Source organism: Ambystoma mexicanum, chromosome 4q, assembly GCF_040938575.1.
Source record: "Ambystoma mexicanum isolate Mex_15411 chromosome 4q, UKY_AmexF1_1, whole genome shotgun sequence".
Lineage (NCBI taxonomy): Eukaryota > Metazoa > Chordata > Amphibia > Caudata > Ambystomatidae > Ambystoma > Ambystoma mexicanum.
Window position 1 is genome coordinate 118612480 of NC_090928.1, and position 21490 is coordinate 118633969.

The following is a 21490-nucleotide window of genomic DNA, read 5'->3' on the forward strand; positions in this document are numbered from 1 at the left end:
TGTAATTCTGGGGTGCCAACCTGTCACCCTTTTTGTAAATGGGCACGATGATCGATTTCTGCCACGAGCGTGGGATTTTTTGGGAGTGAACCGTTTGCTGGAATATAACTTCCAAGATACTAGACCATGGATCCGGATGGGTTTTTAACATTACATTAGACAGCCCATCCGGGCCAGGGACTCTGGACGTATTCAATTTTTTGATAGTATACAGTATATCAGCTTCGCTGATGGATTAGCTGAGCTCTTATGTCAGAATCAAAGGGAGGTGCATAATTAGCCCAATGTACGTCTGAATACAATGAAGTGTAACATTGTATCCAGACTTCCTCCGCGACTGAATGAATCTGTATAACTGATTGTGTGCTGACGTATGCTGTTTTTATCAGACCCCAACTCATGGCAGAACTCTTAGATGCCATAGAGCGCAGCATGATGCAAGCATCTTTAAGAATCATGTCAGCTTTATGCTGTTTAAGACAGTTATTATATTTGTTCTTGAGTCCGGATGTTTGTCTATTTTTTTCAATCAATGGAAAATTTGAGTTCCGAATTTCCATCCTGAGCCTGGCCTTGTGGACTCTAACATCTTCATCATATCCATGGGGATGGATTTTGTTGATTAAAGGTCCGTACTGGCCTTTTTGTTTAAAAAACTGGGGGATGACTACATAGATTCCATCTTGATAGAGGGTGCTAGGCCCTAGCATATCTATTGGGTATGTTACGGCTGACAATATATTATCTAGGGTTGATGGAGCCAATCTAAGTCGATTTCCCTTAGCTCACAAAGTTAAAACGACATTGTAAAACTGTGCAATGTCTTTATTGATATTAATTGGCCATTCCCATGTCAATTCAAGGATGTTATGGTCACTTAGATCTTGTTCAATCACTTTAAAGGTCTTCACCACTGCAAACAATTTAGTGTCGACATATACATAATCAATCGGGGAAGTGAGATTACCATGTCGCCAGGTGTTTGGCAGAATATCATCTTGCACAGAACCATTGAACATGCTAAACCCTCTCTCTTTCATAAGTAGTCCAGTATTTAAGTCTCCATCAGTTTGCCCCCTTTCCCTTTTAAACAGTTCATATTGAGATCCCCTGCTACAATTATATGAATTATGGAGGGATCTTTGGTAATGAGGTCAAAACAGATGTCTAGATCATTAAAAAATCAGGAGTCTTTGATGGCAGAATGATTCCAGTACAGATTTAAACAGGCAACACATTTTTGATTGCAAGTGATCTTAACTAGTTGAATATGACTGTTCGGGGAGGCCCACGATTCTAGAGTCAAACCACTCGAAGTCTTGGTGGTTATTAAGAGACCCGCCATCGGTCTCCCTCTTCTTGGAATAGTAGCAGCGACCAGAGTTACTTGATGGTTTTCCCAAGTAGGGGGTGTCCTAAGCCACACTTCCTGCAGTAGGATGATGTCAGATTGGGCTAAAAGGGTTGCTGAGGTTGACATCAGATGTGTATGTCCTCGCATATTCCATGAGGCCAGTTTAAAAATGTAATTTGGGATGATCTTGCATTGTTAATGCCTAATCTCTGGGGTCCGAGTGCGTGGAAAGATTATAGAAGAATCGTTGGGCTCCTCCATAGGATACGAAATTGTCATAGGGGCATTTAACCAAGGTTTCTTATAGGTAGCCCCATGGTTCATTTATAGACTCTGATTATCCACAGAGTCCACCTCAGCAAGATGTAGCAACAAAAATCCCAAATGGTATATCTCAAGTCTTGTTTGCCAGCTAGCGTTTCGGCCTAAACCTGATAACATCCATATCTTAACCACCGATTTGTCGTGGTCATGAATAAATTCAATCTGCGCTATGTCACTAGTTATGACATCTTGTAGACAAGGGATGTTATTCAGTATGTTCAAGACAGACGACCTATTTAGGTCATATATACCAAAGTCACCACCTCGACACTGTAAAATAAGACTTAAGTGTGTAGTATTGCCACAATTATTTTGTCTGCCCTTTGGTTTGTTTATTTCAACATTCTTGCTACATGGCAATCCAGTGCCATTTGAATAAGTTTACAATCGATTTGTACCCATGGAGTTGTTGACTATGGGTTGAGATGGCATTGTATGTATCATCTTACTTCGCAGTGGTTGTTTAAGCAATTCACCACTCTTTGTGCTTTTTGTGTTACGAAGGCGGAAGGCCGAGACATAAATAAGCCCACCGATTTTTGGATTTCTTCACGCCTACTGTCTAATGTAGGGAACAAAGGGACCTGTTTGGGAAGCATGTAGAAGTTAACTCATATTTATTTGGGAAGATGGAACCATTTTTAACCCAGAGGACACAGTTCTAGCTCCTGTGATTTTATCAACTAAATTATCCAGTGGAGCATATTGTAGATCATGTACCAAAGGGGAATTAACCTCGTCATTCACCTTGTTCACCTGAGATGAGGTTGCCTTAATTTTTGACATGGCTACATAGTTTCTCACAATTGCTGCACCTTTTTTCTTTGATTCCTCTGTCTGGCAAGGACAGCATTTTGACAAACTGACAAGAGTGTGTTTTTTTTTTTTTTTTTGCATCTTTGATATTTTTTCATTCTTTGTTTTTTTGGCAGACACCATCTTTGCATTGGTTAGTTTTTTCTTGCTTTGGACAGCAAAGATATTACATGTTGGGTTATTTAACGTCTCAAAATCAGCCGGGGCTGGTTCAAGTTCTGGAGGCTCCACGGACAGGATAATATTAGATGGTGTTATTTTGTCCAATTCCCCTCCCTGATGAATAGAGCAACCGTTTTCCTTCATGGGGGCACTTGCTTGTTCTAGTGCACAGGCATATATTCTGGCTAGATTAGCTCGGTAATCTTTAGCTCTAGATGGAGCATCCAGAAGTTGAGCCCCGGCGAGATCTCGATCCAGGTTGTGATTAGAAAGCAAAGAGGGCGCCTATGTGATATTCTGGAGTCCTCGCAACAGAAAATTATGATCAATCAAACGTGAGTCCAAAGTTTCGTAAAGCTTTGCTAGCGAAAATAACACTGTGTTCATAGACTGAAGGGTGGTTTCAGTGAATAAGACCGCAGCCTGGGAAGGTGCCTCCTGACAATATGGAGACTGATGTTTTATCTGTCTTGGTGTGGGCTGAGTAAACAAGACAGATAAAATCGAAGAGTCATGAAGAGATTCTGTAAACATAACAGGAGATTGTGACAGATGGTCACAATCTAGTAGTGCACTTTGTTGGTCCATCTGAAATGCAACGTCATTTTTCGGCATCACTGATGAGATTGTTGATCGCTCATGTGAAGAGTTTTGAGTAATGTGAGTTACTTCCACTAATGGAGGGGTTTGAGAAAGTCCTTGTACAGTATGCACTTGAACTCTAGTTACAGTTTGAGTGTTCAGAGGTAAAGCATAATCTCCCAAGAGATTTGCCTCTGTGAATGCTGCTAATAAAGAATCTGACGAGGTGCATAGGTCAATGGGCTAAGCCTGCAGTGCATCAGTTGCACCGCCCACTGTCAAAACGAGCAATTCATATTCAGGTAACATTGACGCCTTATTAATAGACACCGCACTTTCAAGAAAACGTTCAGTGTTAAACTTTCGAATATCCATTGTGAGTGATATTGATCTACAACGTGCAGTTGTTTTGACTTGGCGTGTTTAGTTCGGTACATGATTTACACACTTCAGTGTAACATGACTTGCAGAGGGACACTCCGAGAAGAATCTCGGAGGGGGCATGTCAGACAGGAGCGTATACAGTTTTGCCATTCGCTCAATATACCAAGATATCTATGCAAACTTTGTTAGTAAAAAATATAAAATATAATGAGTATAGAAAATTTGAACACAATCACAATTGAAATACCTTCACCTCTTCGCCCTCCAGCTCTATCAGCCCTTAACCAAAGCCCTTGCTCGAATGCACGTGTGCAAATGCGCGTGCGCAGTAGTTGAAATGGGCTTCTGGGAGGGGGAGGAGGAGCCACAGGGATCACTGGGGGAATGAAACAAACAGTTGTAAAACTAGCTGTAACCGTTGTAACAGTTGAAGCACACTGTTTGAATTGTTTTTTCTCATTGCTCAGGCTGCAGCTTTACCGTGGATACAGAGTCCAAAGAGTCCACAAACGTAGAAGTGTTGAAGTGAAGGAACTTCCACACATGAGCAGCACGATCAGCTGTATCAGCCCTTAACCAAAGCCTTTGCTCAAATGCGTGCAATGAGGTCAAGTATATGTTTTGAACACAGATAGACATTTGCTTTGGATCTCCTGACGCAGACTATCCTTAGTTTTCTTTAGGCAGGGAAATCCCACCTTTGCATAGGGCAAGTTAGGCCTTATTCCATCCTGCATTTTTAGTTTATAAATGTTTGTTGAGTTGATCAAACTTGAATCCACGTCTGTGTCTCATTTGTGATGCCTTCATAGAGTCCAAAAGTCTCAGATATAAGCGTAGAAACTGCCCTGGGAGAGTAGCTAAGTGCCCAAGCTGCCACCTGAGTCAACAGATGTTCTAGAAAACATCCCCACATTTCTTCATCTGCGAATGTGGGCTGCAGTTTGTAGGGGTTTCTATGGTTAGCTGCTGCCTCTTTCTTAGGGAATATGGAGTTTAGTTCCCACAGTGCAATTAAGCAATTCACTAATGGGAATGTGGACTGTACAACCCTTCTCTTGCGTATTTGACCTTCAAATGCCTCATGAGTATTGCCTGCCAAAGCAGTTTGATGCAACATCCGTCCTGGAGTTTGCTAGCACTCTTTCCCCACATTCCCCTTTTTACCATGCCAGTTTCCTGGCCTCTTCTATCTTCACGTAGGTTTAGCAGTTGGCTCTCTTTACCTGGGATCAATCTCGGGCCATTTTGCAGCACTCTACTGAATGGGGATGGCCAACCACCTCTCCCCTACCACTGGCTGCCTCAGTTTCGGACAAGCATTCTATGTCACTAGCTCAGCTCTCACAAGTACACCTTGTGGTCAACATTAGTATGTACACAGCTCTGCTGGTTCCGGCTTGCTCGGGACACTTCCTCCCTCTGCCAAGGAGCTCTTTCGCTTTCCCCTTTCCTCTCTTTCTCCCTCTCCTCTTTTGATTCTCCTGAGGTGTTGCTCAAGTGATAACACTCATGGGTGGAAGAAAGACTCTTATTCTGTCTGCTGGCTGTTTTATTGGATGTAAAGGTAAGGCCACTTCATCACAGTGTTTATTTGTGTGTTAAGTGTTGCCCCAAAAAAGACAACAAGATGCCTTGGTTAGGCTTAGGCTAACAAAGTCATTTATTTGCAAGCTTTTGTAATCTTCAATTACTTCATCAGGCATAGGAAGAATGAGGCATTTGGAATAGCAGAATAGTTAAAGTGTTCACCTCCAGAATGTCTTATCTGTTTGTGTCTGTATCTGATTTGATTCCTTCACAGGGAGCCTTACACTTTAGAAGCTCTCCCATGCCTTCCAGTCACAAAGATTTAAGCGGGGCACTGAAAATGACATGCAAGCAGGCAAGAGAAAAAAAACAATGCTGGACTGCTCTCAAAGAGGCATGAAAGAATGGGGTAGTGTCAGACATAACATGTGCCAACCTACAGAAGGCCGGTATGTTCGAGACCTAGTCAATTGCGAGCCCATCTCCACTGAGCCTGCTGCCCACCATGCTCACCATTTTGTTTAAACTTGGGATAGGAAACACAACCTGCCACTTGTTCGACAACTGCATTTAGAAAATTATTCGGGCTGTTGGTCACATTTTCAGTATTGTTCTCCTAGAAGGCCAATAAGGAGGGGGGAACCATTAGCCATGTTTTTGCTCCTTTGGCTTGTGAAGGCTGGTTTGAAAAGGATGTATATATATATATATATGTGTATGTATGTATGTATTAATCTTGGTAAAGCGTGATCTATCTCCAAAGGTATATAGGTGCTAAAGGCAACTGGGGAGATCGTCGCGAGAAGCCACAAAATAACTAGGTTATATTTAGAGCTTTATGAAAGATAAAATGATTGTTAATTTCATGAAGCTGGTATGGAAGACAGTTCCACAAGGTCGAGACAAGAACAGAGAAGGCTCGACCTCGAGCACGCATTTTGCAAAACCTCTAAACTTTCAAAACAAGTTGCAAGGTCAAACGCAAATGTTTCAAATGGGTATAGCGGGTCAATTTAGATTGAAGATTAACCACGCCAGATTGATGAATGGCGTGATGTGTAACACACAGATTCTTAAAGTTGCCCTGGCTTTTCACAGGAAGCCAGTGGAGCTGCTGGAGTAAGAAATGAAAATGAGCCATCCTGGGTGCTCCCAGAGCTAAACGTGCTGCAGAATTGTGCAAGCTGCAGACGTTGAACCAGAAACTCTGGTTGGCCGAGATATATTCCATTGCAGTAGTCGGGGATCCCATGATTGACAAAGTCACAACTGTAGAGCGAAACTCAGATGGTATAAAAGGAAGAATCTTTTTTTAAATGTTTCAGCTTGAGGAAACTAGAGTTACAAACCGAGGAAATATGGGCTTCTCTAGAGCCTGAAGATAGAAGTTTGATCCCAAGGCCCTTAACAGATGTACAATGGGTAGGGCGGGGCAACCAAGAGGCAGGACAGTATTCAGGATTCCAAGCCTCAATGGCATTGAAAGAGCCAATCACCAGAATCTCAGTTTTGTACCCATTTAATTTGAAACAGTTACTGGACATCCTGTCTCCAATAGCAAGTAAGCATGACTTCGGTTTGGAAGGAGGATCGGACTCGGATGAAGCAAGATGAAAAAACAATTTGGAATCATCTGCATATGTCTTAAAATGCACATCATGTTCCGCAATAAGGTCAGCCAGAGGACGGAGATAAAAATTCAAAAGAAGCGGAGAAACAGAGGCTCCCTGATGGACACCACATGTTAAAGTTACAGGTGTAGAACAAAAAAAAGGAAAAAGAGATACTGTTTGAGTCTGATCCACAAGAAAAGAGGAGAACCCGGATAGAGAAGAGCAAAATATACCAGACATTTCCAGGCGGCGAAGAAGGATGCCATGGTCAGCAGTATTGAAAGGCGGCAGAGAGGTCGAGGAGAATCAGTACTCTGATATCACTGCGGTCCTGAAGCAAAGCCAGATCATCCATGAAGGACTCCAACCCCATTAAGTGTCTAAAGCCAGATCAGTAAGGGTTTTAGAGGTGATTGGATTCAAGATAGCGATAAAATATGGGGGTGACCATGACTTCGATGAGTTTCATTACAATTGTAAGAAGAGATCTAGGCCGACAATCATCACCTGGGAAGGCTGGCTACAAGTGAGGTTTCTTCAAAAGTGGAGGAACCCGGGTGTGTTTTAATGGGGCTGGGATCATGCAGTTGGAAAACGACTGATGGAGAATAGCAGTGAATAAGGAAATAGTTTCAGATGGTAGTGATTGAATAATGTGAAGAAGAATCGGATCAATTGGAAAAGCATATTTAAGTCTGCACAGAGCAGCAAAAACAATATCATCGGTGAAAGGTTGGAAACATTATCTTCAAAGAGTCATTTGGAGTCGAGATTAGCACAGTCCCAGTGGATGCTAAAGATTGAGAACTAGCATTAACAATAGACTGGCGATTCGTACATATCTTCTCCACAAAATACACAGTCACACCGAGCTTGTGAACAAGACAAGTCCACTACCGGCAGGGGATGGCCTGGAGGTGAATGTTCCTTAACAAACATAAACAGTTTGCGTGAAGTGCAGGATGCTGATATACGATTCAAATAGAATTGAGATTTTGCTGCTTTGATCGCATCATGATAACGTAACAATGCCTGTTTATAGATCTGTTTAGTTGCAGAATCCAGATTAGTGTGCCATTTGTGTTCTGCAGGTTTGTTTAAACATTCTCAATCCTGAGAGCTGAAGGGTTAGCACTGCTAGCATTGGTTTTAACTGGGGCACGTGTGTCAGCCACCTCTGCCCTAGCATTAAGTAATGCAGTACAAGGATTTATCTCAGTGAAACGGGATGTGATAGCCATTAGATGATCAGCCGCTGAGGAAGGATCTACCCTACCCCAATGGCAGCGAGAATGCTGGACTTATAGAGGAAGAGGATAAGGCAGGAGTCTGAGGAATGGAAGAAGAAAGTGATCAGATCACACACAGAACCAGCGTATATATTTGAAAATGGCCATCTGTGGCTATTGTCTTACAAAATCAAGTCAAGGACATTACCCATGCAGTGAGTAGGGAGGTGGCTGCATAAAGGGAAGTGTATATCAGCCAATGCATCAATCAAGTTACTAGCATGAGAATCGGTGGGATTACTCGGCCAGTCATTACAATTGACCATAAGAATGACCTTGGCGTGGGCTAAAGCGAGATCTGAAATGAGTTGAGTGAATTCACAAGCGAAGCTAGCTAAAAGATGAGGAGGGGGCTGATAAAAAGCAATATATTAATTCTAACATTGGATGTAATTTGAATCAGAACTAGAAAAAGTTCACAAGGCAAATTGTGTGTCCGTGTCATCGAGGTGCAGTTAAGGACATCTGAATAAATTAAAGCCAGACCTCCACCCGATAAACGGAGGGGTCCTGTCAAGATGCATAATGTCAGAATTGGATGCAGATGTAAACCAAGTTTCTGTTAAACATTGAATATCAGCGGAGAGATCTGTTAAGTATATGAATGTCATCTCAGTCAGCAACTGCCGATCTGGCATCAATCAGAAAACCAATGAGAAATGGAAATGGGAAACCATTGGTAAAATATACTTTGGGAGGGGACTTGTTCCTTCCTTCTCCAGGTCCATCAATCTTGGCTTGGTCCAAGGAGAGCCCATGGCCTGTCTGGAGCAGACGGGCTTGTCTTTAGCAGATGCCAGCCCTGGCACATTAGTGCTGGCGACCACATGTGGCTGCGTCACAGAAGCAGCGAAAGAAGTAGAAGAAATACTTCAAAATGTAAAACTATATTTGCGCTAAGTTTAAAATATAGATTTTAAATATTAGAACACAAATAATTCAAGCCTAAACGACTAAACCACAAACATTCAACAATTTTTGCTTGAATACAAATAAATAAAATAGCAAGCAAATCAAGTGTGCTCTCAGCATACAGTTTCACCCATTACTGCTGTATTGAGTGTGTGTCTCTACATCTGTAAAAAACGGTTGGCTTGGAACAGACACGCTAACCAGCCTTTGGGGAGTTTGTCGGGCAGAGCTTTTAAAGAACTGGTAGGGCTAGGGCAGAAGTGAGCCCAGCAACATAACATTGCACAGCAGAGGATGGGGATGAGGATGTCGGTCAAGTGTCAGTGAAGAGCTAAAGAAAATGTCATATAGGAAAATACAGGTCCATCCGTTTTGACCTATGGTTCTCTAGGGTTGCAAAGAATGGTTATTTATTATTTGGGATAGTTACTCATGAAGACACAATGGGCCTCATTGCAGGTCTGGCGGTAACCCTGCCGGTGCTACCAGCGGGTTGCCTCTGGACCGTAATAATTTACCAGCGCCTGACTTCCCAGTGCCACCGGCTCATTACGAGTCTGGCAGCCCGGGAAGTCAGGCGCCAGCAAATTATAAGTCCCCATTCCCCTAGAGTCCTATTGGACTCTATGGGGGTGGGGACACTGAAGCACCGGGACCGTTGCAAACGGTGCCAGTGCTTCCGTGAAGGGTTTGCCTACCGTGACCTGTGACCTGTATGTGACCGCTGCACCCGGCAAATGCGTAGTTTGCTGTTACGGAAACAAGGGTGCCAGTGTGCTTACCAGCACCCTCCTTTCCGGAACAGGAACATTGTATTGAGGCACAATGTCTATTTAAACCAATTTCAAGTCTATTAAAAATCTGCATGTATTTGTATTCCTATGTTTTTTGCACATTTTCTGTTCTAAAGTTACATTTCAGCAGTAGAATTATCAAGTCACTGAGGGTGTGATTTGGGCCTGCGAATTGCTGACTAATGGCGGTGTCCTTACTTCGGCTCTTAAAGTGTTGTCTCTATAGATTCATCTATTTATGTAGTTGCTGGGCAGTTTCCCTAACATAGTAGCGCCGCAAGGGACCAAAAGACATTTCATACACATAATCAGATGCATTTGTTCTGCTTCTGTCACCCTCTGGTCAGCGTGTTCTAATTTTGTGGAAAGTTCAGTCATGCAGGACCTAAATTCAGATTTAATATCAGCCATGAAAGCCAGAAGGCCGTCTCTGATTGCGAGCGTCCCCTTTTCTTGCGGGTTCTTCTGTGGTGTAGGGTTGGGGGGGGTCTTGTTTCTTCCCCTTGTCAGCTGATCACTTTGTGGCTATGTCGTAGTTCTTGTTGGATTTTGATTGTTTGGCCATGGCGTCTCCAACAATGGAGTGGGGAGTATGACGACCCCCTGAGAGGGCAGAGTAAGTAAGCGGATGTCCAAAATTTTACATTGAGGTGGCTACCAGTACAGTTCTGTGGTACTATTTTTTAGGATTTACCTAAGCCACAACACTCCCCACCCCTTTTTACTCAAACACTGATGGAGTTGCTAGTAGGGGAGAAGGCACTCACGTCTCCGAGTTGCGGGCGGAGTAGGAGAGCCCGCCTGGGCCAGCCCAGAGGGAGAGGAAGCCGAAAAGTGGGCCGGGCGCCCCAGGAGATGCTCAAGTGAGGGGAAGGAAGGGAGAGCAAGCATTCAGCCAAGGCTGTGGGGAATCTTGGATTGAAGTGGAGCTTCCCAAAGTCTGTTTGTGTGCGGTGCTTGTGCTTCACCTGGCTAGGGGTTCCGGTTGCAATGAGAGGCCCCTTGACATATCTGGAGCATGACTTTGTGCAGTGTTGGGTCGCCGGGTTCTCCTGAGTGAAGCCTGGGTCGTGGTCCGCCAGAGCGCTTACCGTTTGTGGATGAGGGCAGGTGTGGGAGGGGGCTCCTCCCCGCCCCCCACGCCCTTGCTCTCTGGTTGGTGGTCTAGTCAATATCCCCCCTCCCCCCCCGGCCCCAGCTAAACGAGCCTTGCGAGCCGCAGGATTGGGTCCACTCCTCGTGGCCTAGGCTCCAACCACCTACCTCAAGAGCCCATTAGTGGGGACCCCCACCCACATCCCGCAGCGGCCCGGGCTGGGGATGTGGGTTGGGGGGCCCACTAATAGGCCCTTGAGGTAGGTGGTTGGGGAGCCCCAGAGGCAGGAACAAGGCTCAGAGGCCGGTGGGTCTCCAAATGGCAAGGGGAGGGGGGAGGATTGCAGAAACTGATCAGGCCAGCAGAAGGGATCACACGCTGCTGGCTGTTGCTATCGGGCGCTCACTGGGTCTGGAGCTCTCACCCACCCTTGCTCCTCAAAGCGCGACCAGCAGCCCCCTCAGAGCCCCCAATCACTAAGTCTCAAGCCCCTGACCCGGGGCACGGGCGGGGGCGCAGCGGCGCAGCAAGAAGCCCCCCGGCTGTCTTCATCAGGTGCTCAATGAGGTAGGTCCCCTGACGAGGGGAAATGGTGGTGGCACCCGGGGGGGCACACTGTTGCCAGGACGTGACAGCGTGGCTCAGAGAGAGAGGCCGCAGGCTCCTTCACTCCCCCTCTCCCCCGCACAGGTCCGCAGGTCTCCTGGTTCCGCCCGCCATCTTGGATTCTGCGGCGGGGAGGCTGCGGGGTGATCAAGTCCGTATTCTGTCTTCCCAGGGATTACGGTCCCTAAAAATGCACCGGCAGAGGCCCCATATCTTCATTTGTCGGCACCAGTGATTTAATCATGAAGTAAATAGCTGGAGTTACATCAGGATGTGAAATGCAGCGGGCACCCCACGCAGGCCATCAGGAGAGCGACCACATCTTTGGCGCTCCAGGCCACGCTCCTGCCTGTTCTTTGTTGACAGCCAGCTACACAAAATGGTAGTCCAATTGCATGCCATTTGCATTATGAGTCATTCTTCTTGTATACATCTACTTCCACCACAACTGTTGCCCAGACTAATTGGTAATTGACAGGAATGACTTTACCTGTGAGAAACCAGAAGGTGTGTCTCACACGCTAATCCCCAGGGATCTTTCTCTCAGGTGGCCAGGGCACAGCCATCGCCTTTAGATCCAGACCCTGGGGGTTGACCAGTGTTGGAGGGATCACCTGAGTGAGGGGTCTTCGGGAAGTGGGGGTGAGATAACCAATGGTGCGATGCGGTATTCCCCCCTCCTTTTTTTTCTCTACCCAATCCTATTTTTTAGGATTTACCTAAGCCACAACACTCCCCACCCCTTTTTACTCAAACACTGGGCCGAGGAAGTGAGTGACTAATAGTAACAAGACTAACTCGCTCACATTGTACTGGACATGTCCCGTTAATCGGGTCACGTAAAGTCGGGCGCTTTACCCTAAGTGTGTACACCAGATACCAGTTGGCTCTCCTCACACTAATAAAAGGCAGCACCTAAAGACACACTCTGAGAAAGTCGAAACGGGAAAACGAGCAGAACCTCTGGGACAAAGGCCCACCTACTGGAGCAGAGTAACAAACCAAGGGATGAGAGCAGCGGGCCAAAAAAAAACCAAGGCTTCCCTATTGGAGGTTGTTGCCTGCGACAGACTGCGAAAAAGACATGGAGAAGGCCAGATCACACAAGTAAAGATTGCATTGTGTTTCAAGGACTCCAGCGACCCTTGCGGGTGAACGGCAGAGTTGGGGAGGTGAGGCCAAGCCTGTGTTACTTACCTTTACTCAAAAATTGGAAACTACGAAACAAGAAGGAAGCATCACAGCCGGTGAGTTGGCATGCGACCGGACAGACCAGCGTGTGTGAAAGTAACTGCAAGTAGCAACCTCATATCACCAGTGAAGGCTGCATGCGTGTGAAGTGATTGCGAAGAAAGGCTGACCCGTGAATGAACTTTAAAGTAAAATGCAGCTGCAAGATCAGCGATACTAACTGAGTGGTCAGGTGAAAGGAAATAGCCCATTCGAAAGTCTAAACAAAAGGTACATTGTTTCTTGCTAAAAGTAAGAGTGAAAGTAAAATAGTGAAAGTTGAGACGAAGTGGTTCTGTGGTGGTCTGTAAGAAAACCCTGCACAGACTTGGACATCCAAAAGGGGTCCAAGCCCGATTGAGGGAGCCCGAAGTTTACTAAACTTGGGGAAGGGAGACCCCCCCCTTGCAACTTTGTGTTGAACTTTATCATGAAAGTTCTGTGCCCGGTAGAGGGGGAGCTATGACAATTGTGTAGTGAAAGGTCTGAGCCCAGCAGTGGGGGGACCTTTGTGAATTCTTTGGTTAGAACATTAATTCTGAAGCCAGAGAAAGAGACTTTAACGTGAAAGTCCAGGCGAACTTCCGTCCACAGTTTTGAACTGTGTACTGTGTTGGTAACCAAGCCAGAGTGTGTCATCCTGCCTACAAGGATTGCCTTACCCCGTGAGGCCTAACATGGGCAGGAGAGCTGGTTCAGTCACGTTAACATTTGAGCACTGATTTTTCCTTTTGCACGCATTTCTCCTTTTTACACTTTTGTACAATTGATAGTGCATGCCTTGGGTTTTGTTAGCATAGGCCATTTTTATTTGACAGATTTCACTAGGACTGTTTTGTTTATCATTTGATGGTTGAGACTACCCCCATCTTAATTATAGGGCAGAATAGGAGTTTCTCCAATCCCAACATTTTCAATAAAGGTTTTACAAATTGTATCCATTGTGTCAGTGTCAATACTTGTGATACCATGCCTACCCTACACACCATACACTCATCTTTCTGGCTATTTGCTGACCATGCAGAGGGTGCTTTGTCAAACACTATAGCAGGGAACCAAAAAGACAGTGGAATCACTAAATGGCTTCTCTGCATCTGCACTTGGATTGTGGACATACTTTCTTCTACTAACAAGGCAATATTTGCTTCATGGGCCAGAGCAGCTTTTGAAGAGACTTTCCCGATTACTATCCCTGCCCACTTATCTGCTATACCCTATAAGGTCATGTTTTGATTGCTTCTGGGGAGAATAGGCTGGGGAGTGAGGTGCAAACAACACTGAAGACATTTTCACTATGTTTCGAACTGGGAGATTTAAAACCAATGATCGCAATTTATATTTTCTATGAATACGTGTTTTTTTTTTTTTTTTTTTTTTTAACAAACGCGAAAGAAATTGAGACCTTTTGGGACTATTTCAAAAAAGAGAGTAGGTGTTCACATGGGAAATAGGCGCAACATTTCAAAGGTGTGATCATTTCATTTGAGACTTGAAACCTTCATTTCTATCAATATTTTATAGGTAGCAAGATTGACAATTGTGATGTGTTGTTCGGGATAAACCGAGATGAAAACCAATATCTGAAGGATTGCCAGGAAATGGATGAGAGGATAATCAACGATTCTTTCAGTACAGGTAAGATAGTAGCAATACCTCTTTACAATCTTTTGAAGACAAACCCTTTACACTTGACAAATAATCAGTATTTTTTTCATGAAATTAAACTAATTGTTTTTTTCATTAAATTAGTGTAAAATGTTAAATAGTTTCTCTATTTTAGTAAAGGAATAACACATGGTTTTAACTCGGTCTATGGGTGTTACATTTACACTCCCACTAGCCATTGGCTAGTGCTATTTGACTCTTGGCAAGTAAGAAATGGTATGCTGTATGTATGTATATCATTGAAGTGGCAAGTGACTTTTCTAGCTGGCTAGTAGCTTGCAGCTTGAGCACCCTCCCACCCCCGTAAGTCTAAAAGAATTAATAAAATGGCTGGCAAAGTGAAGGAACTACAATAATATTTGGTCTTTTGGTTTTTTATATAATGTGTTAAAAGAAGGCAATTTTTAAATTCTCTTACAATCTTCAAATTGGGATTCCCCACATCTGAAACATCAGTGATAAGACATTTTTTATTTCACAATGTCAAAATAACACATCACGATAATGAAAAAAACATAATTACATCAAATAGCAAATCGTATACATGGAAGTTTAGACACACTTGTACGAATATGGTGCTGTACATAAAGCCTTATATGTTTGGGTCCCTGAAAAAGCATGGGACCTTCTTGAGGGGCAGATGGAGTCATATGGGCACGGAGGTGACAGACCAACTGGTGGAAACAAGTAAAAGAAGGGGGCACAAAGAAAGACAGACAGAATGTGTATACTTCAGAGTTCATACCTTTGCATCCTGCTAATTCATAAGAATCAGAGAAACTAGAGATTCTTCTTCTACTTGCCCGATGTGCGAGGAGGCTTATGACTGAAAAAATTCAATAACTGCATTCTAAGTGGTGTCAAAAGTGAAAAGCGAGATCTGTGGGAAAGACTACAGTATAGTAATAGTTGATAGTAAAAGAAATGTGCACTCATTTAATTTCAGATGCTTTTGAATCTGCTTAAAGCCACATCCTGTACATATAGTCCGAAATCTAGTGGAAATCGCAGAGTAGTGCATCTTTCTTTCGAAGATCGAAAGGTGACGGCGACATGGGCGTGACTTTAACACTATCCCTAACGTGACATGTAGTGTACCCAAAATCCCTCACGCATTTAGGTCCCTCAGATTGTTTTTTCTGCCAACCTTGTTGGTCGCCTATGTGGAGCTCGCAAGTGTTAATATTGCTAACTTTGTCCCAACGAACTTCAGTCGTCTAGTCTCCCAACTAATATTCTTGTAGGTTTCCTGCCACTGAAGACATCTACACTTGCTCAGCGACTGTTCAACTGTTCAACTGTTTGACTGTCGACCGTGTGGCCTTGGCCCTCTGGCCAGGCCCTTACAGTAGGGAGAGTGGGGCCTCGGGTTTATTCTTCTCTAAGAATGCATTTCCTTAACCCCTCTTTCTCTTCTTGGTCTGGCTGCAACTACACTCTGCTATGGTGAGGATGCCCTTAAATTTTGTTTGTCGTGTAATGGCAGCCATGGCTCCGAATTGCAAGCCATCGACCACTCAGCAGAGCCTTCAGGCTCCCATATGCCCGTCCCTAACAGCGCCACAGGCTCTGTTATGGGGAGTTCATAACCCGGTGACAAGAGCACCCACACACCACAAATACAAAAACACACAACCGCTAAGACCTCTTCAGCAGAGTCATCGAAGAAGAACACACCGCCAACAGGGCCACCCAAAATTTCTACAGCGCTTTTGGAACTGCACGTTTCAGCACCCTCCACGCAACCACTTTCGTGGCATGTGACTGGCCATTCCTCTGGAAAGGGCATTCACCCTAAAAAATATACTGCCGTCGACACACCATCCAAGGGCGCACAAGCACCCAAGGCCTCGGTGTAAGTCACCAACCATGATGGCACCATTAGGTGCGTTGAGACCTTCAATTCACCCGCTGAAAATCTGCGAAAGCCTTGTGGCTATCATTTTGGCACCCACAGAGCACAAGGTCACCCCCTCTCATCGAGAGGAGTATTCTGAAGCCTTGCCAGCTTCTCTCTAAGGCCTTATTGGGAAAATCTACCTCTTCTGGGCAACCTTTTCCACCTCTCTATAAACTAGGGAGCGATTTGAGTAATACGTGGACAAAATGGTCCAGTTTGTTGACTTTTCTGACGGGTACATTACACCCAAAAGGCCCAGGGAAGAGGACCACTGCCCCATTCCTTACAAGATGCTGAAATTGCTCATCTCGCCACAGGAACACCAGGACGATATCTTGGATGCCCCAGAGGACCCAACACAGGAAGAGACCTATGAGGACATTAATCCCTTTGCACACGACACAGCTGATCAGGACCCAGACTGGGATCAAGATCCGGCAGGGGATCAGGGCCCTTGGCTGTTACGTACACATACCCCTGACCCTGACATCATCTGTCTAGAACCCCCTTCTTCGACTCCACAGAGGGATTTGTCACCTGTTGACGACCAAATGTTCAATGCTATTTTAAAAAGAGCAGCTGATCATTTCCATATGGCAACACATGAGGCAGCTCCAGATTCAGACTTTGTTGAGGATATCCTGAAGGAGAAGACTCCTACTAGTCCAGCCGTCCTCTTACTGAACTCTATAAAGAGGTGCCTGGCCCCTTCCTTACTATTGCCGTCGCTCACACGGGCGGTCCCCGGGTTGAAAAATGATTACGCCCATTACCTTCCGACACTCTATATAAGTGGCCATGCTACACCGGAATCCCTGGTGGTTACTACCACTCGGAAAAGGGCGGGGGTTCCACTATCCTCTGCGTTAGCACCTCCGGACAAGGACTGTAAAAAGCTTTATGCTCTGGGTAAACGAGTAACCGCCTCTGCGGCCTACTTTACTAGGATCGCAAACAATAACACTCTCCTGGCAAGGTACAGCAATGTTCAACGGGGCCTAGTCCAGAATGGCCTTCAAGATGTCCCAGAGTCCACCCGATCACGCCTGCTGGTGGTCGTGGCTAAGAACAGACAGTTTACCCATAACATATTGAAGAACACTCTGGACTCTGCTGAGATCGCTGGACTCCCTCTAGCCCAGGTGACCTTACTTAAGACACGCCTATTTAAAGAACTCCGGCTTTAAACCCGAAACTCAGGCCTCTGTTATCAGCAAACGAGTTGAGGACTCCAACCTTTTTGGGAAGGCTGTTGAGGACGCCTTGGAGACTGCAAAAAAAACCACGAAACACTAAAGTCGCTCAGCCAGATCACGGCTAAGCCCTATCACCAGCGTGGAGGCTCTAACTCAAGTGATCCTTTCGTCGGCAATCTTTTTCCCGCTCTCCCCATGGATAATACGCCTCAGGGACTACCCCCTGGTCCTCTGGCCGAGGCTCTTCTAGTAACAGCCAATATCAACAAAGAAACCCTTGCAGAGGTAAGGGTGGAGGCAGGAACTCTACTCCTAGAGGGTCCCCGGCCTCCCCCGCAAAGTGACTTGCTGATTCGGGTCTCATCCCACGCTTCCCCGGCGGTCGCTTGTCATCATTCATCCACGCCTGGGGGGGGGAAATCACATGAGACCAGCGGGTGTTAAAGACCGTTGCCCATGGCTATTGCATCGAGTTTCACCGGCCACTTCAATACCACCCAATGAAAAGCAGACTCCTGTCGCCAGAACACCTGCACATCCTGCTGGAAGAAGTTCAGGTCCTGCTGGAAAAGGGCGCCATAGAAGTCGTCCCCATTCTCCAGGTAAACAAGGGTATTTATTCAGGGTACTTCCTTGTATCCAAAAAGGCTCTCACCATGCACCCTGTTTTAGACCTGCGCCCGGTGAACAAGTATGTCAAACCTTAACAAATTCAGGATGACCACACTGCAGGAGGTATTCCCACTGCTGCAGCAGGGGAATTACATGCTTACATTGGACATGAAAGATGCATACTTTCATATTTCAATGTTGCCAACACACAGAAAGTACCTCAGGTTCATGATAGAGGACACCCACTATCAGTTCAGGGTTCTTCCCTTCGGCATTGCCTCAGCGCCACAGGTTTAAAAAGCTACTGGTGGTAGTAGCTGCTCACCTGCTCAGGCAGTCCATCCCAGTCTATCCTTACCTGGGCGACTGGCTCATAACGGGATTCTTATGGAACATGCCAAACAAATGCCCAGAAGACGGTAGATCTTCTCTTCAACCTAGGTTTCTCTATCAATGAGAAAAAATCCAGTCTAAACCCCAATCAAGTCACAGTCAAGTCAAACAGTTTCTGTGGACTCTAATTCAGACCAAAGTGGCCTCGTCTTTTCCCCCCCCCCAACGACAGGGTTCAAAACATGCTGTTCCAGATCACCAGGTGACCGTACGCAAAGCCATGCGACTGTTGGGGATGATGGCTTCCTGCGTCTACCTAGGTCCTCACGCTCGTCTGCGCATGCGCCCCATGCAAAAGTGGCTCTCGAACCAATAGTGTCAGGCCAGCGGCCAGTGGGATGATCTAGTGGTTGTCTTGGCAGCCCTTGTTCAGTCTCTGCAGTGGTGGTCAAGGGAAAGCCTTCTTTATGGGAACACCTTCCCCACCCCCGCAGTTGAGGCCACTCTCACCACAGATTCATCTCCGACAGGGTGGGGGGGGGGCTCACCTCCTTCAACAGCCGCCGCACGGCGTGTGGTCCCCACTGGTACCATCCAATCGCATCAACCTGTTGGAAATGCTAGAAATGCTAGCAGTGTTCAAGGCCCTTAAGGCCTTCCAGACATGCAACCAGGGGAAAACAGTTCTAGTCCTCCTGGACAGTACTATTGCCATGTATTACTTACAAACAAGGGGGCACTCGCTCTCTAGGGATGTCCAAACTGTCCCAGAACATATGGAAATGGGCTCTCAAACACAAAATCCTCCTTTCACAACATGTTCCAAGGGAACTCAATCTTCTGGCGGACGTACTCAGCAGAGACGTCCCACTACCCGTAGAGCACGAGTGGCGGCTACAGGAGGACATTGTACTCAACGTCTTTGCAGAATGGGGCTTCCCAGAGATCGACTTGTTCACCACTCTGGAGAATGCTCAGTGCCCAAATTACGCCTCCAGGTACCCTCAGAACCGCTCCAAGGGGAACAGTCTTTGGATAACATGGTCTGGGAAATGTGTCTACGTTACTCTCCCTACCCCCCGATTCCCCTGCTCAACAGAATAGTGCACAAGATGCACCAAGAGCCAGTCAGGATGATCTTGGTAGCCCAGAACGAAGGCCTGCGAGCCTTCGTTCTCCCATCTCATGGCAATGTCAGTCTCCCCTCCCAGGAAGCTGCCCTGGCCGTACAACATGCTGTCTCAAGACCAGGGGGAAACACTACATCCATGCCCTCAAACTCTCAACTTGGCAGCCTGGCACCTGAGGTCATAGAGTTCAGACACCTCTAGCTCCCTCAAAGGTACATAGACCTACTCCGAGAACCACGGAAACCTAACACCAGGCATTGCTACTCCAGCAAATGTAAGCAATTTGCCATCTGGTGTAATGACAAGGGCAACAATCCTATTGAATGCTCACCTAAAGTTATCGTCCTGTACCTAACCGACCTGTTCGATTCAGGACTGGTTTTCAGTTCTCTAAAGGTCCACTTAGCCTCACTTTCGGCATACACTACGTCCCAGAGCAAGGTTTCATGGTTGAAAATTCTTCTAATTAATGCCTTTTTGGAAGGGGTAAAGAGACTTCATCCCCTATTTCCAACCCAGCTCCCGGGTGGGACCGGAATGTTGTTCTTACCAGACTAATGGGGCCTCCCTTTGACCCATTGCACAAGGCTACCCTTAAGGCACTCGCCTACAAGACTGCCTTCCTGGTGGCGATATGTTTGTTTATATTGCGCCAGAGCCCGCAGGCTATAAGGAGAGTAAGTGAACTGCAGGCCCTTTCAGTTCCGGACCCATTTGTCATGATTCACAAAGATAAGGGCGCACACCCTCGCTTTGCACCTAAATTTATCTCAAAGTTCCATGTAAACCAATCCATAAAACGACCCACCTTTTTCCAGAACCCCACTAATGTGGTGGAAAGAAGCCTTCACGCACTGGATGTGTGGAGAGCGGTTATCTTCTATCTGGAAAAAACAAATCCACTAAGGAAAACAAACCAGTTCTTCATTTCAGTGGCAGCTGGTAGAGAAGCAGACCCAGTCTCTAAATCAGCTATCTCATAGTGGATCGTAAACTGCATAACAGTGTGTTTAAACTCTTGCCAAGAGAGATTTACCCTTCACGCCTAGAGCACGCTCTACTCGGGGCACATGGACTACCATAGCATTCATTGCAAATGTTCCTCTTGATTCCATTTGCAAAGCAGCAACCTGAAGTTCTGTACACACGTATACACAACACTGCTGCCTAGGTACACACTCTAGGTCTGATTCTAAGGTGGGACAAGCACTGCTAAGGCATCTCTTTCCTACTGTTCTGTAAAACCAGATAGTATGGCGAAGCCTGGTTTGTTATCATTAGAGAATCATTATCCATTTAGGGATCCAGTTATCCATCATACATTCTGATTAGTACTGATTAGTAGTGACATGAAGAAGTGACATTAGATTATCCACATTATTCTGCCACTTTGTAGCCATTTGTATTTGCTATAGAATGAGGCCCGTTATATTTGAAGTGCCATGTAGAGACTCATGTTATATTTGTAGAGACATGTAGACACATGTAGAGATATGTTGTTATGTATTATGTATGCATTGTAGAGAGACACGCATGAGTGTGCACTTAGAATATGCATTGAGTCTTCATTTTAGATAGCGCTTGTGTTTGTGAGAGAAAGAGTAAAAGCTAGACAGAGCATGTACTTGGCTCTTAAGCTGTCCTGAATGAGACACACAGAAGTGCCACGGAGTGCAAAGTTGTTATGAGTTAGTATGAACTAGTAATGCGTAAACAGTTTTCTTGGCAGACAGAGATAACGCGACTCTTGTCCGAGTGGAGAAGGGCATGGGCTTATCAGGCTCTGGGTTGTGCTTCGCAGACAGAGAAAGTTGGGGGCTGGACGCAGAGAGTGCTTTTGCATGGAGAGACATGGAGAAGGAGAGAGGGAGTGAATGGAGAAATATGAGGAGATGGTAGGATGTTCTGCAGACAGAAGAAGATATGGTATAGATATGTAGAAAATGTGACGATGATTTGAAA

At 45.6% G+C, this 21490-nt stretch overlaps 1 protein-coding gene across 3 annotated transcripts in view; it reads left to right on the forward strand.

Annotated features, from left to right (window-relative positions):
* The window catches only part of LOC138467526 (zinc finger protein 84-like), a 453354-nt gene that overhangs the window by 267157 nt on the left and 164707 nt on the right, over positions 1-21490 (forward strand). For all 3 annotated transcript variants that reach the window (XM_069607629.1, XM_069607631.1, XM_069607630.1), the window contains one exon: positions 14214-14327. In XM_069607629.1, coding sequence (XP_069463730.1) covers positions 14214-14327 — 114 coding nt within the window. The remainder of the gene's footprint in view (positions 1-14213; positions 14328-21490) is intronic.